Raw genomic sequence first — 18,440 nt, forward strand, 5'->3', positions numbered from 1 at the left:
GTGTTTTTATTTGATCATTTATTTATTTTTAAGTTCTCGTCTATAACTCAAGATGATGAGATTTTCTTTGATTCTTTGGGCAGTTCTGTCTCTTCACTGATATCTAGATGTGTGAAGTTAAGTGATTGCGTAAAATTTAGTGCTTCTCTTCTCTCGCACACATTTTCATCAGACATTATTTAGATTTCGTTGCTTTGATTTCAAGACATATTCTTTAGGTTTATTTTGCTGCGTGTTAATCTAGTCACGTTCTCTTTCATTGTTTATGTATTGAAAATGTTGAAGTCACACCACGTTACTCTCGTGCGTTATTTTTGGAATAAAATTAGTCACAGAAACTTAACAGTTATGTATATCACGTTGCCCTTAAAGTGATATTCAAACTCAGTGTAAAAACAATTAGAAGAGAACTAGCTAACAAGTGATTCACGTTACAAGATTTGGTAAACACCAAAAAAAAAAAAAAAACAGAAAACAAGTTCTACGTTAATAGTCGAGTGTATAAACATTGACAGAGTCCTTAGAGACATAATTTACTACACTTCACATTATAATAAAGTGAGAGATAACTTTTAAAAATGATTTAGCTAACAAAGTATTTGAAACATGGACCGGCATCTAATTATTTTATTATCATACTACACATCCGCGGGAAAGAGATAACAAAACATATGATATAGAAGGGAAAAAAAAACGCCATTCAACCGACTAACGTGCGTGTAAAACTAAGGCGTTTAGATATGCGGAGAAAACTTAGATGAATAAATGAATATGATTTAGTTGAGACGAACACGATGTAAATGAATAAAGGGAAAATTGGTTATAGATATGTTCAACCAAGGAAAGAAGAGAAGTTATAGAAACGGCCAAGAATAGGGAAAAGGGAACTTAATATAGAGGATTAAATTATGTATTTAATCCAGTGTTGAGTAAAAACCATAACGTTAAAAAAAAGAACAAACAAACTCTCTTCCCTCACTCTCTCTCCATCAACAGTAATGAACTAATCTTCTCTTTATGTAACAGAAAGGAACCAAAGCGACAAGAAAGAATAATATGTACTACAAAAATCATTGAATCATCGATTGCTTCTTTGAAATGTTCGTACATGTGAAAGACGAGCTTTTTAAGGCTCCCAAAAATACAACATGATTCTGTGTGATCTACTATTTCTGATTCATGATTTAATGTTAGATGTACAAAGAATTTGCAAACATGATGCCGCGACGAAGGCTTTCGCTTGCTCCGGAAAATTTCTTCTCCAAATCAACTTCTCCCACGGCCTCGGCAGCGCCGCGTAACTAAACAGAGGGACAAAAAAAAAAACATCACAAATGCAATCAATTTATATCGAAATATTAACATGAAATAGTTTGTTATACCTGGTTCAAAAACTCATCAAGCCTTCTGGCACTTCGAATGATACTGCCCTCAAACATATCAGTCATTTGTATTACATCCGAGAAATTCGCACCCTGTCATAACAAGATATATATATGCATATTGTTACCCCCTTACTGATGGAATAATACATTAACAACATAAAAGCGAGCTTTACCTTTGACCAGCAATATATAACATCCATCAAAAACGGCCTAACAGTCGATTCCACATATTCGTCGATATTTATCTCTAATTTACACTCATGTTGTATCTGCACAAGATATATATAGTAGTGAGTTGTCAAGTATCAAATCGGATAATATTAAATTAAAATTGAAATTTGCGAGGGAACCTCTGCTATTCTGCGCGCACTGTCTTGGAGTTGCTGCAATGGCTTTGCAAGCTCTGCCCTCAGTTGTATCTGCTCCGATGATTTATCGCTGGGAATGAAACAACTTGCCAGAGCCGCAATTTGGTGATGGTCGAGATCGTTGAATGTGCCTGATTTACAAACAAACATTGTTTGTTACTCGACTTTGATATTTGTGTTCCCATATTACAGATATACATATATATATATATATATATACATATATATACATATATTGAGTACCATTGAACATGAGCTCGGTGACGAGGAGTTCGTCCCCTGTGTCAATCAGGCACGCCGCTCGCCCTTTTAACTGGACGACACCATCAGCGTCTATATGACCAAGCTTTTTCAACACTCGAGACCGATTCTTAAGCTCGTCTCTGAATTTTTGAAGCTGCACGTGTTTCTCAAAATTAATACAAATGTTGAAGAGCCCGCATAAAATTCTACTTTTTTTTCACTACGACAATGTGAAACGAATTTGACCCAAAACGAATACCAATACCAAACTGTGCAAGTACGAATCCAAACATTACCCTAACAGCAGTACAATATACTTAACCAGAAGAACTTAAGCATCAGCAAATAAATAGGAAAACTTTGCTGTCTTCTCAAAAAATAAATTATTTTTGATGACCCTGTGGAACAAGAGTCAAAGTCAAAACCCAAAACAAGCATCGACTCTGATACCAACTTATTTGCTCCAAATCCTCCACGAAACTACTTGTGGCACACCTAGTTAGACACAGTGCCAAAGTAAAACATACCTGAGAATCGCGCATCTTGGTCTTGAGTAGTTGAATTTCATGATTCACCTCAGCTTTCCTCTGAAATGATTTAATCTGATCCACATCTTGAGACTGCAGTTGGGACAGGAAAGAGTAATTAATTGTAAGACGCCCAAGTAATATAATAATTGCAACAGCTTCTCCTTCAACCATCAACATTATTCAGCCAGCAATACAAAAAAAAAAAAAAAAAAAACCTTATGGAGCGGATGAGAATATAGTTTTTTCTCAAGTTCCTCGATTTGTTTGACCAATTCAACGATTCCAGGATCTTCAACACCCATGTCCTGTAATCAACATATCCTCCTATAAAACCTCCCTCTTACTTATGAGAAAAACCCAGAAGAAAAGCTGAGATTATACCGAAACAGGATTTAATTTCGGAAGGCCTTGAGGGAAACGAGTTCCCAGCTCTTGTACCCCAAGAAGAATGCTCTGCCTCGCCTCTAGAGGCCGCAGATCAGCAGGAACGGCTATTCTGAGTCTGCTCATGGAAGAAATCAGGTACAGCTGAACCGGGACCTAATATAACACATACACATACGGAGCGAGTGAGTCGTCACTATCACTGTAGCTTCAAGTGCTCGGTGTATCTTTACGTTCAATCCAAGACTCACCACATGCATTTCACCTTTTTCTCCAGGACGAGGTGGGCATGGTTTTGGGCGCGAACCGTGCTCATTCGAGCCGGCCGAACAGTGTAGCAAAGTGTCCACAATGTAATTTCCGCCGATCGAAGACCCGGTCGAGGGCTTCTTTATCACATTAACCACAACTCCCCAGCCCCAATCCGTCCCACCCTCCCTCACTCTCACCTGAAACCAAAAAGAAAAGGAAGATGATATAGGCTCAAGGGTATTTTGCTTTTGCCTTTCTAAAGCTTTCTCCTTTTTTTTTTTTTGTAATTCCAAAAGAAGGGAGTGGTGTTTTCATGAGCCGAAAATCCTATGTCCTTGCGCAAAATAAAGTGTGATTTTGTCCTTACTCCACGGCATGTGTTCGAGCACACAAACAATTTTGGATCATAAACAAATTTCACCAACAAAGCAAAAGCACACATACCAGACGGCCGGGTTGAAGATAGTAGAGCACTCGTTCGGGCCTCATAATTTCTGACATCATTTTCTTCTCGAGTTGGGCTATGTCGAGTTTGATTTTGTGATACTCGCCAACAGCGGCCTGTACATTAACACAAAAGAAACAATTTGCATTAACTAAAAATAAGCAACTAACTACAAATAAATGAGTAAATTTTAACATATATAATACTGGTACCTCCCCGGTTGCCTCAAGGGTCGCAACTTCCTGCTCAAGCTTTGAAACCCTCTCACCTATTTCAGGTAAAGCCTGAAACAGCAAGGAAATAAATAAAATAAAACAAAAAGTCAAAACTCAAAACGCAAATGAAGAGGGGAGAAGCAAAAGAGACCGACCTTCTCGTGCTGAAATTGGTGGAACGAATTCTTGATGACGTGCTCGGCGGTGAATTGACCCTCGGCGCGGCTCATTAGATTCAAAATGGAGTAGTAGCTCAGTCTGAAAGTACTCACTAGAGGGGCTGGTTTTCCCAGAACCATATCCCTAAGTGTACTCATCTCCATCTGCAAAGAAAATGTAACTTATTAAAAAAGCAAAAAGCACACACCATAACAACCAAGCGGCAAAACTCACCTGATCATCAATCATTATAATGCAAATACCCCGTTCATCTTTGCCACGCCGTCCTGCCCGCCCACTCATCTGTCGGTTTAAAAAAAGAAGTAAAAACGATCAAAATCTACAGATGAAGCCGGTTTTGCATTCTGTTACTCTATTATATATCTTGTTCGACCCTAAGGAGTAAAGAAAGAAGGCGCGGTAATGTTGACTCACCTGGATATACTCACCTGATCCGATGTAACGGTGACTATCACCGTCCCACTTCTTGACCGCCGTGAATACGACGGTTTTGGCCGGCATATTCAACCCCATAGCAAACTGCGACAAAATGGGAGATCTTTAGTATAAAAAGGAAAGCTAAACTCTCGTTGTTATCAAAGGCATAGGATAAAAAAGGGGTGTTACGGTCTCGGTGGCAAAGAGCGCCTTGACGAGGCCTTCTTGGAAAAGAATCTCGACGAGCTCCTTGATGACGGGAAGAAGGCCAGAGTGGTGGACGGCAATGCCTCGCTGGAGCAACGGCAACATGAGCTCGATGGCCGGCAATTCGCGGTCTTCCTCGTTCAAGCACTGTATCGCGTTTCGGAATATGGGCTCCACCGTCTCCTTCTCCTCGTTCGTGTTGAAGTCCAGCTTCGACATCGACATCGCATGCTGTTCGCACTCTCTCCTGCTGAAGCTGAAGATTATCACCGGCTGGAACTTCCTCTCCATGATCATCTACCACACCATTTCACAGTTCACACCCAAAAATCAAAGGAAATTCCGAGGGAAAGAGAGTCGACCCGTCACTTGGATTTCTAAATCCAAACACCACAAGGAAGTCTCATTTCAGTGTACCTTGACTATCTTGAAGATGTCGGATCCGCCGGAAGCGGCGGAGCCGCCGCGAGCGATCCGGCCGGTGGCGGCGGATTTCTTGTCGAGGACCTTGGCAGCGAAGGTGTCGTGGAGCTTGAGGAAGTTGTCTTCGCGGAATTGCTCGTTCTCGTCGACGACGAGGTAGAGGCCGGAGCCGCCGACGGGGAAGGCGTAGTGCTGGAGCGGCGTTGGCCGGAAGTCGGTGTAGACGACGTGGCAGGGCTGGGAGTGGAGGTGGCAGATCCACTCTGCGAACTCGGTGGCGTTGGACATGGTCGCCGACAAGAACACCATCTTTATCGCCGTCGGGAGGAAGATGATGCTCTCTTCCCACACCACGCCTCGCTCGCGATCCTTCATGTAGTGGATCTCGTCGAAGATCACCCACGCCACTTCCTTCACCACCTCCGATCCCCGGTAAAGCATTCCCCGGAGAATCTCCGTCGTCATCACCAGACAGCTCGCGTTCGGCGATATCGTCACGTCGCCGGTCATCAGCCCTACGTCGACGAACTCTCCGCTCAGCTCTCTGTACTTCTGGTTGCTCAGCGCCTTCAGCGGCGAAGTGTAGATCACTCTCTGCTTCTCTCGGAAGCTCATCGCGATCGCGTACTCCGCCACCGCGGTTTTTCCGGCGGAGGTGTGGGCGGAGACCAGCACCGACTCGTTTCGCTCCAGGCACGCCACGGACACGCTCTGGAACGGGTCGAGAGCGAACGGATAGGTTTTCGCCGGCTCGCCATTGAACCTAGGGTCCGCTAGGGTTCCGTGAATCGCCTCGTCCTTGCCGGAGACGAAGCCTTTCGGGACAGCGACCTCGTGGACGCACGTGCGGGTCGATTGGTGGCTGCGGCGCTTCGCGCTTGCGGATTCCGATGAGACGTCGTCGTCGTCGTTGAGCTTGCGCTTCTCCGGCGTGGGAGAGATTACCGGTTCCTCCATTAAAGCTCCGGAGGTTCAAGCGTTGAATTGGAGAAGAAGAAGATAAGTAACGGGGTTTTGGTTAGGGTTTAATAAATTGGGCTTGTCTGTTCTGTTTTTATGGGCTCATTTTCCATTATTACAGAACCACAAAACAGAATTCAGAAGAGCAATGTAATTTTTCTGTCGTAGTTTCTTAAATAAACGACAAGCTCAGAATTTTCTAAAATTTTGTTATCAAAAGAATTATGGTACAGTGATGCTTTAGTGAATATTTGTAAATGAAATGAAATACATGATATAGCTTGGAAGCGAGTATATTGTATATTGCACCTAGTTTCAGTGGAATATTTAATTAAATTAAGCCATACATTTTTCCTGGTAACCTGATTCTTCTTCTACATATTTTTACACACGCAACTCTCAACTACTACTCACTAAAAAAAATTATGATTCTTCATTCTACAATGTACTTTACTTGGGCGTCAAAAATCAAATTACAATACAACTATATCAGCATTTCCTTCCCTTCCCTTCCCTTCCCTTCCCCAACATAATAATCACAGCAATAATAATATTAATATTACTATCATTTCCTCCGTGTTCAAGCATTTCCGCCATCGGAGCTGCTACAGGCTTGGTTGGGAAGACTACTTCGGCCACCAAAATCGTCGTCCAAACTCATTTGCTGAACTTCTTGCGGCGACAATATCCTTATACACCGTACACAGTTCACAAATTCCCTGGAAAAAATAAAACAAAATAAACAGTGTCATTGTCGAAAAGCCGATTTCACACACCCAAAAGAAAAAAAAAATCGAAACTTACTGCCACGGGTCGTCTCCGACGAGCAAAACATCGTTCTCGTGATCCTCGTAGACCACTTTCCACCCCACTCTCTGCCGCTCCTCTAACTGCCCTTCTATCCCGAATCTTCGAGCAAGGTCTTGTTTCAGGTCATCGTAGCCCGAATAACGCGTGATGTCTATGCACCTCCCAACAGCCCCGCGTTTGTACACCTTTTTTTTTCCAACAAACAATTTCAGAAGGTTGAAAGAAAGAAAGAAAAAAAAAGATTATCACTCAGAAATATGTCTAAAACAAAGAGAGACCTTGGTGTACGAGCGCATCCGCTGGTACTGCGGCGCCGGGGCCCACGGGCCTCTGTTTAAGAAACTGCTGTGGTCAATCGTTGAGTCGAACGTCATATCCGGAACCCCAAACGACATGGAAGACGACAGCTCCTGAGTTTCTTTGCCATTCTGGTACTCGCCGAGCAAATCTCCCGAGGAGAGATTATTATTATTATTATTATTATTATTATTATTATTATTACTATTCGGGTAATCTTTTCCCAGCCCCACCAAGTCCTTGGCCGACAAAGGATCGGGATCCAGAGGCACCTCTAGTTGACCGTTGATGTTACTGTTATTGTTATTCCCGTACGGATTGACAACGCTCCTCTGCTCCGCTTGAGCCTCTTCTCTGAACAGCATCGACTGCGTGTTGAAAGGCAACGACCCGCTGCTCAGCGGCAAGTTCATCTCGTTCTGAGAAAGGCACGCTGACGTCGTCGACGACGACGTGTCCAAGTAATCTGTCTGAGCAGTGCCGTTCATGTACGCAAGCGGCGCGAAAAGCCCTTGACTTTGACTCCTCGCAATGTTCACCGTGGGCTTTACTTCGGATTTCGCGACGGGGATCAATTCCAAGCCGTTGGGGTTCAACATAGCCGCAGCGGAGTGAGCCGCGTCTTCGACGATCGCCGAGCTCCGAGGAAGTCTCCCGTTCATGGCCGTCTGAGCGACGTTCGAGCAATTATTCGTCGACGGCGACGTCGAGCACGACGGAATGTCGTCGGTGATTCCAGACTGCCCGGCTCCGGTCACCCCCAAGTGATGGCCCGGGTGGTGTTGCTGCTGCTGATGTGGCTTTGGTTGCTGCTGATGTGGCGCGTGAGAGAATCTCTGGCTCAGCGTATGCTGCGAGGTGGCGGCGGCGGATTGGGGGGGAAGCAGTGAGCTCGTGACCATTTGTGTGGAGACTGAGGTCGGGGCCGACGATTTAGGGAAGCTCTGTGACATGTCTAACAACTGCCTTTGCTGATCCTGGATTTGAGCGAGCTGAGATGGCGGTTGCAGCGAAGCTTGTTGCTGTTGCTGTTGCTGCTGAGTCAGCTTCTGCAAGAACTGGAGATGCAACTGATTGTCCATGTGTTGGTGAAACTGCTGATCTGGCATCTGGGTTTGCTGAATCGAGCTTTGTTGTTGTTGTTGTTGTTGTTGTTGTTGTTGTTGATGATGATGGTGAAGCGGGTTTTGAGAGACGCTTCTCTGAGCCTGACTGCTTTGCATCACCATTTGCTGGTTGAGGAGCATGTTGTTCGTCTGAGTCTGCAAGCTCTGCGCTTGAGCTTGACTCGGAGCTTGACCTTGACTGACCATGTTGTGTCTTTGTTGTTGTTGTTGTTGTTGTTGATGTTGGTGAGCGAGATCATTCAACTGCTGCGGCGGAATCAGCGCAGACTGTAGTTTCGGGGGTTGATTGAACTGCAAGTTGTTTGGCTGCTGCGGAGCCGAGAAGCCCAGCTGGTGAGAGATGTCCGCTCCGGGGAGGTTTTGTGGGACCGGGACCGGACCCGAGAACTGAGGCATATAATTGGACTGGATCGAGTTGGGTAAGGAAGAAGTGTTGTTGGGCTGCATGTTCATCCATTGGATCAGGCTCAGGCCCGGGAATCCCTGGTTGTCCTTCATCCCGTAATCGTCGCCCAGCCACGGCATCGTTCTCCTGAACATGCTGTCCAAGTCCGAGGAATCGTCGTCTGCGAAATTCCAAGGTCTCAGACATGCACACCAACTCGCAGAAAAAAAAAATTTATTTATTTATTTTTTAATATTCCAAACACTGTCTTACCGGGCATCCCGGGTTGTCTCGGGCGCTTCGATCTGAAAAAGGGAGGTGGACATATGAAAAACGGGGCGGTGACGGGTTCGATGTCCCAGATCGAGACCCGGTTACGCCTTTCCCCGGCACTCGACTCGTCCCAGCCAACCTATGGAAATATATAATTATATTAGCGATCGAAAACTAATTCACAAAGACAGAGGAGACGGGAATCAATGAGCTTTCTTACCTGCAAGTTACGCCACTGCGAGTTTTTCCATCTAACGGGATCGAGATCAGTAATGCCAGTGATTGTTCCCATATACCTGCACAAGGAATAGAGATTAAAGTTCCAATACTGTAGCTCTCTTGAATCTTGTTTTCTAGAGAGAGATACAAGTACCTTCTCGTTCCGGACTCTTCCGTTTCGAACATCATACGGAAACGCATGCCGAGCGACAACTGGTTTCCGTAGACGGCTTTGTAGTACTTGGCTAACGGAATAACGAATTCCGACGGACTAGCCCTGCAACACACATAAACAAAGTCTTGTGCTCAGACAAAAACAAAAAAAAAAATTGAGAAACAATATATATAGGAAAAAAAGGAAGGTGGGACCAACCTGGGGTTGTAGAAGACGGTGAATGGGCTGTTGTTGGCGGCGGCGTGGGCGGCAGCCGCCAGGATTCCGATGTGCATACTGTCGCTGGACAGCACCGACGACGACAGGTTCGTCGGCTGCCTGTTGGCCCTCCTTATCCCCAGAAGCAGCTGTTGCTTCTCGTCCCTGCCCAATCAACTGGCTTCATTCACAGAAACTCGACTATCGACTCTATTCGTTGGATAAAAAGCAAACCGACCTGATGAAGAGAACGGAGTCCCCCGCGAAGAGCCTCTTCCCGCTCACAAACAGACTCCAACCCGTCGTCAGCAAGTGCCGCTTCGGTTGCCCTGCATTGCATTGCAACAACCAATCAGTTTTCCTATCATTTCTTTTCCTTTTTACACACGTTGATCGTACCGCGGTAGATGTGGCGGAACGTCCAGACGTTGTCGTGCAAGTCCCTGGCAACGATCTCCTGCGCCGGCGGTTGCATCGTGAAATCCTAACCCAAGAAGAAGAAGAAGACACTCACGAATTCGGATCATCCATAATCATAATAAAGAGAAGAAGAAGAAGAAGAAGACTGACGAGGGGAGGGAAGATCTTCTCGGCGGCGCGGCGGGGGACGGAGAAGCCGCCGTGGGTGCTGGTGTCGCTAGCCGTGAGGGTCTTGCAGAAGAACTCCGGCTGAGCCTTGTTGCTCTTCAGCGCCAGATCCGACCGCAGCAGCGCCTCCTTGTCCACCTTTACCCCAAACACAAGAATGTAAACACAACCAAGAACAGCAACAAGAAATAAGCATTGGATTCTTACGGTGGGGACGGGCTGAAGCGTCATCTGAGCATACACTTCATCAGTCTCCGGATCAGCCTGAACGATGAAGATGATGAGACAGTAATTGAGAATAAGAAGGTGATGATGAGAGTGAGAGAGAGAGAGAGAGAGACAGGCTTACTTACGTGTAAGGTGAGACTGAGGAGGAGACAGAGGAGCTTTGAGGGGAGGTTAGGGTAATTCGGGATTTGGGCGTCGTTGGTGTTCATGTTCATGGACGCCGCCACCTGCTCGCTGTGGCCCTGCGGGAAGTACACCACGTGCGTCCCCGCCGCCGGCAAGCTCACCACCGGACCAGCACATGCCTGCCATAGCTCAGGGTTTATGCTGCTCTTCTTCTCCATTATGCCCAAACTCCCTATAAACACGCATTACTCAATCAACTCACAGTCAACACATTCTCTATTCTATTCTCTCAATACGCACCTTCTCCGCTCGGGATTCCGGCGCCGCCGCCGACGGAGGAGGTCGCCGGAGCCTTCATCTTCCTCTTCCTCTCTCTCTCTATCTCTAACTCTGGCTAGCTCAGCTCACGGCTTCATTTTTTCTCCGATAGAGAGAATACCTGATCTTCAACAGCAACAACAACAACAACCAGACAATCTCTCTTTTCTATTTCCTTTCCTCTTCTTCCTCTTCTTTTCTGTTTCTGTTGGTCTTGTCTTCCAGACAATGTCTGTGTCTGTGTGCGTGTGCCTTTGACCTCTCTGTCCAGAGAGAGAGAGAGAGAGTTCCCTATTAAATTCCTACTAAGTAACCATGGTTGGTTTACTTTCCTACTAATCCATTTCTTTCTATCTTCCGTATTTCCTAAACTACCCCTCTGTTTCCTATTTTTAGCATTAATTATATCATCAAATCAGTGGAAATTGATAACAAAAGCTTCTCGTTTAAGTTAGTATTTGGTTTCATTAATTCAACCTCCTCTAATCTATCCAATTTGTAGTCTTAAATCTTAATAGTAGAAATTTACAACACCTGCTTTTATTATTATTGTTATTATCTTTTATAAATTAATAAACGTATCATGTTACAACTTACAAGTGGAAATACAGCTTTTATTAATAAATAAAAAGAAACAAATATACAATGACGAGAGTTCGTTTTCCGTTCCATCAACGTGATACAAATATAAAACTACTTTTTAAATAAGGGAAAAGAAGAAGGGACGAAAAAAAAGGACGGAAATATTGTGTGTTGAAAACATGGGATCACATCATTACTTGAGATTTATAGATTGACAAACAATTATGTACGGTTAATCAAAGTTCAAACTTCAAACTAGTGAACATTAAGGAATTCGTATTTGATTGAATAATTAACTATGAAAAGTTCAATATCTTATATTTATGATTATAAATTAAGTATACTCTTAATGCTGAACCGCTTCTAATCAATAAGGCCCTACAAATATGTGAATAATTTAATTATAAATTATATTTTTAGATGGTTTTAGAGAGTTGCCGTAAATTCTGAAAATCCAATAGCCATGCTCCACAATTGTCATTGTCAATACAATAATAGAGCTAAAAACAATAATTTGGAGGACAAAGTGGTAAAGAATCATGAAACATAGTGGGCCATAATAGGCCCTACACTCACATAGTGGACTGTGAAGTGTGTGAAAGCGTTTTGAGCTGCCATTATGATACCTTAAAATTACTATCCGGGGTAAAACCGAGCTCCTCTAAAATTACTCTTTTATTTTTCTTTTATTATTATTAATTAACTGCTTGTGTTGTAGTAACGCTATCGGCTCGGCCTATAAAGTACTTGATGATGTGGCAGATTTGTCGGCGGCTGTATCTATGACTTTGACAACTCTGCCTTTTGGTTTCGTTTAGGACCCGAACTTATCGATTATTTCAATTTTTGACTCTTTCACCATATTCTTTTCACATTGTTCTTTTGCTTGCCCCAACCAAACTGAGCTCGCCTGATGATTGATATGCAATCCTAACTCTTTATTCTAAGTACACCATTAATCATTAACAATTTGGTGAAATGAAAGTAAGATTATAAAAAAAAATAAAAAATTGGCGAGATAAAGGGCATTTTATTTCATATTCAAATCTTATTATTTTGCATACTGTATAAAGTATAATAGTGTATATATAGAATTACTGTATAATATATTAGTTATTCATTATTCTTTCTTTGTATGGTATGTGAGATTTTTGTCTCATAACATTACTTCATAATTATATTAATTAAATAAAGAATTCATCCAACATTCTGTATTGTTTCTAAAAATAGAAAATAGATATTAGTGCTCAACACTTATCATTTCGGTACCAAAGTGTACTGACTTATAAATACTAATTGGATCTCTCGATCCCTAATTAACTAGAACCAATAGAGTATTTAATATTTATTTAAATTTTACGATTAGATGCCTTTTTATATATAATTATATATCTTTCGTCATAATAAAAATATTATGCAGCAGTAAGTGAGCGCATTCATATAATATCTCAATACTTCATTTTAGTTATCAATATTTTTATTTTAATGGGTCACTTAGCTTTTCTTAGTTGCTTATATTAAATTATAACAAATTAAAGGTTGCATGGAGAGAAAAGGCATGAGTGTAAATACTACTTACCTAAAACTCTAATTGTCGGTTTCTTGTTTCTTAAACCTCATTATCATATTCTTCCTAGTTGAAAGAAATATATATTATTTGCCATTTGCTTGCCATTCTAAATTAAAGTCTTCATGCTTAATTGTTTATTTATAACATGTTTTACTGTCTTTCTTTGTCAGCGATAGATATAAGAATAGGAAGATACAAAATGAGAGTAACCATTTTTTATTCTACACACTATTGAAATCAATTATCTTTCTCTATATCTCTCAGACTCCGACTATAACCGTCGCAGCGTATTATAAAATATCCCGACAATTGTAACACATCACACGATTGAAACTTTAAAACAAAGTATCACGAATATCAACAGGTGAAATTTAAAAAATGATGGCAGCCTATAGTAAAATTGTAACAAATCATTTTAAATATATGATGACCAGTAAGTCAAAAAATTATTCGTATTTGATAGGTGTGTTTTGTACTCATTAGTCATATTTCTCAACTTGAATTTAGCGGATTCTTGGGTAATTTTGATGGTTTTATTGTGTTTATGAAAATTTACATGTGCAAATGAGTAAAAGAGCCTCTACAAATTCTTCGAAGTCATTTTCAAGCAAAACGAAGCAATCGGAAGTCGAAACCGGTCAAAAAAAAAAAAAACCAAAATGTGATATTTTTGCGTATCGCGCGGAGCTTTAGGCAAATCACCGAGCGATACGCGCGTTCCGCGAAGAAGTGATATCCCATACCTCGCGGCGCGAGCTCCTCTCCGCATGCGGCGAGGTGTCAGCAAAATATCGTCAAAAGTCCCAGAACGATATGTGCGTTCGACGAGCTTCTCAAATCCTTCGAAGCGCGACACGATCTTCTTCTTGCTCGCTGTGACCTCCCGTCAGACAAAACAACAAATTAACAATTTTTGAATCGTTTTGAGCCGTCGGATCAATTTTAATAACAACTCAAATCGCTCCGAAAATCAGCAGAAAACCTATATAATAAGCTCTTGTAATCCAATAGCACACTTGTATTTTATTTTTAGTTTTTCTTAGTTGTTTGGTTAGTTGGGAGAAAAGAGGAAACCGGAGAAGAAAATCACTGTTTGTCATGATTGACAACTGCGAATTCAGTTTTTTTTTCTTTCTTATCCCTATCCTTGGAACTCCTATTTATGTTTATTATGATTGTCATGGATTGCTTTTGGTTAATTTGCTTTTCTGTTACTCTTGTCGCCATGACCAATCCCCTTTAAGTGATATGGTGTAGCGAGTCTTCAACATGGTTATAGATTTAAATTCACTTTATTGAAGTATTTACTCGTTCTATATTGTTTTGCTTAATTCAATTATATTATTAATACTTGTATGAGATTAGCTACCTCGTTCATGAATTTTATATTGACTTGATGCTTGAGAAATATTAGGGTTATTATGTTTTTTAATTGAATTACTATAATACATTCCTAGGCTAGAGATAGCTACGTTGTTACTGATTCGTTTAAGCATTTTTGTGTCTAATGTTTGTCTTGTTTGTAGGAATTGAGATCGAGAGATAAAATTCTAGCATATGTATAGGTTACTACATGCTCGAGACTTAGCGATATTATTATTGAGAACGTGACTAGCAAAGTATGAATGTTTAAATCGTGCATTATTTATGTGAATCCAAATTGTCGAATAGACTTTTGAAACCATAGTCCTTACCTTCGCATAATCGTAAAATTAATATTTAATTGATTTATTTAATTTCTTGTCAAAAAAATTGTGGCAACCTTTTTCCCCTCTTTCGAGTTTAACTCGTTCTAGTTGATGTAATTATTAATTAATCTTATTAGTTGATTTAATATTAATTAATTTTAATCTTTGTAGATTCGACACACGTACTTATTAATTTATATTATTTGAGCGATTTATGCACTTGTGTGTGCGAAAATATCGCATTATTCAGCAATACAAATTAACGTTTGATAGGCATCAAAATTCTTAAGCTTTTGTTTCAATTATTTTTTTTTTTTTTTTTTGTATAAATGGCGACAAAGAAGTACAAAAAGCTAAGAGGTTTCGCAAAAGTGATTATCTACAGAGAATTGCGACGGTGGACGAAGATTTGTTGCATTTGATGACAAGATTTTTTTTAGTGATTGAGATATAGAATTGTGTTTATTAAGAGAAAATGAGAAGTATATCAAGGTTAAATATATATATATATATATATATATATATTTTAATGAAAAAAATGCAAATAATTTTTAGACTTCAATTAACATATATTGCATAAAGATCAAAATTTTCCTTGGCTAATTAATTATCTACGCTAATATTGATGTAGAAATAAAATAAAAAAAAATAAAAGCAAATGTTGGTGTATATGGGTCCCACGAAGGGGACCGTGTTTCCCGGAAAGGCGGGTGGTGGGACCTGCTTCTCTGACCATCTTCGGCAGCTTGCCTTACCAATGAAAAAAGAAAACATATGACGTGGCACCATCCACGGTCCATATTTAATGTTTGATTTTCAACAACTATCGTGAATGGACTGTGTTTTGGCAGGGGATTATTGGACTATATATATATATATAAATATTGCATATTCCCAGTAAATCTGGGAGCATCTAATCTACTATTATTATTTATTTTTGTTGGGTCTAAAATAAATAAATAAATAGACAAAATTGGTGGGGGCAAGAATGGGTAGAGAAGATGAGCTGGTGAAGTAACATGGTGTTGGTTTAGCTTAATCACATTATATAATACATTATCAATTATGATTGTGGTGTGGTTAACTTTAATTAGTATGTGAAGTCATTATCAATCAGGAGCCCCGAATCTCAATAATGCAATGCAATCATTCCATCCCACAATCTTCTGTATTGTAACAAAATTAAATTTACTGTCTATGATATTATCTGATGGTTAGATTTATCTTTTTGGAGTATTATCAAAGAACGATTGGCATAACTTATGTCATGTTGATAATCTCTATCCCACACAATAACATTTTGACAAGAGTTGAGTTGTCAAATTAATCCAATAGTTTGTTTTGACTTTTGTAGTCTCTTGATCTATACACTCGTATACGCACGAATAGGTATAGTTGATTTAGATATTAGTGATTTCATCTAAACATTTTTCAAAGACTTATAATTATAGAATTCTCTATAAGGTGTGCACGGTCCGATCTGATCTAAAATCGATCAAAAAATCAAACCGAATCGGCTTAAACGATTTAAAAAAATTAAACCGGACCGGATCAAATAAGGAAATAAACCGGACCGGACTGGACCGAACCGATTAAAATGGTCTGATCCGGTTTAAACCGTTTTAGACCATTTAGATCGTTTTAGATCGGACCGTTTTGGACCATTAGACCGTTTTAGACAGGACCATTTTATTTTAGCATATTTTTATAAAATAATAACCGGTCCGGTTTTCTTTTAGACCGGACCGTTTTAGACATATTTTTTTATTAATTTATTTATTTAAATACTAACCGATCCGGTTCAGTCTAAACAACGGTTTAGACTTTTTAGACCGGACTGAACCATTTACAAGTTCAAACCGGACCGGACCGGACTGATGAAATTTTAAATCGTTTAAAATCGGACCAACGATTTAAAAACCAAAGGTTCGTTCTGGTTTACGGTTTTACCGGTTTTTTTGCGCTGCCCTAATTCTCTCATACATACGTATCGATTTTGAATGCCATAACTATATTAAATTTAAATATGAAAATCACAAAAATTATAGACTATTTCTTCAAAATTTAATAAGTACCAATTTCACTCATGCTTAAGACGAGTTGCCTTTATTTGAGTAATACATTTACTTTTTTATTTGCTCGTATGATATACTCCCTTTCAATTATCTTAAATTATGTGTAATAGATGTTCAGTGAGCGAAAAATTATGAATGAATATAAACTTGCAATAATTATCATGAGTTTCCATCTTAAAATCAATTGGCAATATGAGGAGTAACTCGTGATTTTTATAAAGAGTATAAAAGATACATCATCAGTCGATGTGGGATTTTCTGATACACCCCCTCACGTCCAAGATTGAATAATTGGTACACGAAGTTTGTAAAAACGAGTGACCTATCATCGAGAATGAGTTTGACTCTGATACCATGTTAAACTATCATGAAGTTCCATCTTAAAACCAAAACAATTGGCAATAAGAGGATAACTCATGATCTTTATAAGAATCACAAAAATACATCTCAATCGACGTGAGACTTCCTGATAAATTACTTGATTATTATTATTATTATATTATAAACATAATTAATCCCTAATTTAATTTTTTTTAAATACTAATTTAGATTAGAGAACAAGTGAATAAATAAATAAGGCGTGCATGTAAGAAGCTCAAAAGCAGGCAGGTTTCACGGATACGCACTTCACTATGTGCATGCACTGCCTAAGCCCGATACGCCACGTGTCATCTCCTGATTCACTCAGAAACCAAAAAGACACTATTCCAATTATGATTTAAGATGACAACAATTATATATATATATATATATGTGTGTGTGTGTGTGTGTGTTTATGTAAATTATATAATTATAAAAGTGAAATATGATGATGAGAAGAGATATTTGACGTTCCCACGCTAAGCTATAGATCAACATGAATTTGAATATTTCAATTCTCAACTCAAAGAAAGTTGGTGGCCAAAAGTAGGTTGATTTTTTAGAATTTTGGGTCACTTTTTGTGATTTTTGATGAGCACGCCTTTTTATTTTCCACTTACTCTTTGTCTCTTTTTAAATTTTTGGAGTTGTGGCTTCGGGATTAGTGCTAAAAAATTATGCTTCATCCAATTCTTGGCTTCACCATATTGATAATTGATTCATCGTCAACTGGTATATGTAAAAAATAAAAATAAACAAATCAATGGAACTGACATTACTATCTCTATATGCTTAGATATATGCTTATGCTTAAAGCATAACACAATATAATTTTCCTGTTAATGATGCTTAACTATTGGACACTTTAATTGTTGTGCGAATTCGGTGAAATTATGCGGTACAAACAAATCAGCTTTTTTTTTTTTTTTTTTTTTTTAAACTCTAAAATCCACAATGTACTTGATTTCTATTTTCTCCTTTCATTGTTTGGTTATGACACTGATAATTATGAGTGCATCTCTAACCACAGTAGTTGACATTATATTATTTTAGTTAAATTTTAGTACCAATTTTTTTTTTCTTCTCCAATCACAACATCAAAATTCTTACTAAAAATAATGTTCTCTATTATTGCATTTTAAACCAATAAAAGTATAATAAAATGTTTTAATAGCAGAATAAAATATTAAGATTACAATAAACATCTTTTCAGAGATTTCGTAAAGTCTTTTACTACGAGTAAGCAATTTTATTTCGGTGGTTTTATATTTTATTATACAATTTGAATTGTTTTGTGAATAAGGAAAAAAAAAAGCTTCAATTTTTTTTCTTCCAAATATTATATGTTTTTTAAAAAATGCATTTTTTGTTGTTGGCCGACGATGAGTCACAACATTGGTATGATGTGGTCA

General features: G+C 39.6%; 2 protein-coding genes across 3 annotated transcripts; both read right to left on the minus strand.

The window, feature by feature from the left end:
* Positions 1 to 1,057: 1,057 nt before the first annotated feature.
* Positions 1,058 to 6,084, minus strand: HEN2 (RNA helicase, ATP-dependent, SK12/DOB1 protein). Its single transcript, XM_089628406.1, has 16 exons — positions 5,044 to 6,084; positions 4,609 to 4,923; positions 4,417 to 4,521; positions 4,216 to 4,284; positions 3,978 to 4,145; positions 3,820 to 3,891; positions 3,607 to 3,723; positions 3,162 to 3,359; positions 2,908 to 3,066; positions 2,742 to 2,831; positions 2,524 to 2,616; positions 1,997 to 2,150; positions 1,736 to 1,884; positions 1,559 to 1,654; positions 1,383 to 1,475; positions 1,058 to 1,301 (listed from the first exon to the last, which is right to left on the minus strand). The coding sequence occupies exons 1-16, from the start codon at positions 6,004 to 6,006 to the stop codon at positions 1,191 to 1,193; spliced, it is 2,952 nt and encodes a 983-aa protein (XP_089484532.1). The 5' UTR covers positions 6,007 to 6,084; the 3' UTR covers positions 1,058 to 1,190.
* Positions 6,085 to 6,335: 251 nt separating this feature from the next.
* On the minus strand, positions 6,336 to 11,232 carry LOC149382768 (auxin response factor 19-like). 2 transcript variants are annotated; one of them, XM_089628405.1, is made up of 13 exons: positions 10,736 to 11,232; positions 10,435 to 10,667; positions 10,289 to 10,345; positions 10,064 to 10,219; positions 9,893 to 9,977; positions 9,732 to 9,822; positions 9,494 to 9,658; positions 9,275 to 9,397; positions 9,122 to 9,197; positions 8,902 to 9,040; positions 7,098 to 8,809; positions 6,814 to 7,004; positions 6,336 to 6,728 (listed from the first exon to the last, which is right to left on the minus strand). In XM_089628405.1, the coding sequence occupies exons 1-13, from the start codon at positions 10,791 to 10,793 to the stop codon at positions 6,590 to 6,592; spliced, it is 3,225 nt and encodes a 1,074-aa protein (XP_089484531.1). In that variant the 5' UTR covers positions 10,794 to 11,232; the 3' UTR covers positions 6,336 to 6,589. The 2 variants fall into 2 exon arrangements, with proteins under 2 accessions (XP_089484531.1, XP_089484530.1); XM_089628404.1 differs by having other exon boundaries at positions 10,064 to 10,345.
* Positions 11,233 to 18,440: the final 7,208 nt, after the last annotated feature.

The sequence above is a fragment of the Urtica dioica genome, chromosome 10 (genome assembly GCF_054948205.1).
Source record: "Urtica dioica subsp. dioica isolate 48M chromosome 10, U.dioica_male_clone48M_v1_H2, whole genome shotgun sequence".
NCBI classification, from domain to species: domain Eukaryota; kingdom Viridiplantae; phylum Streptophyta; class Magnoliopsida; order Rosales; family Urticaceae; genus Urtica; species Urtica dioica.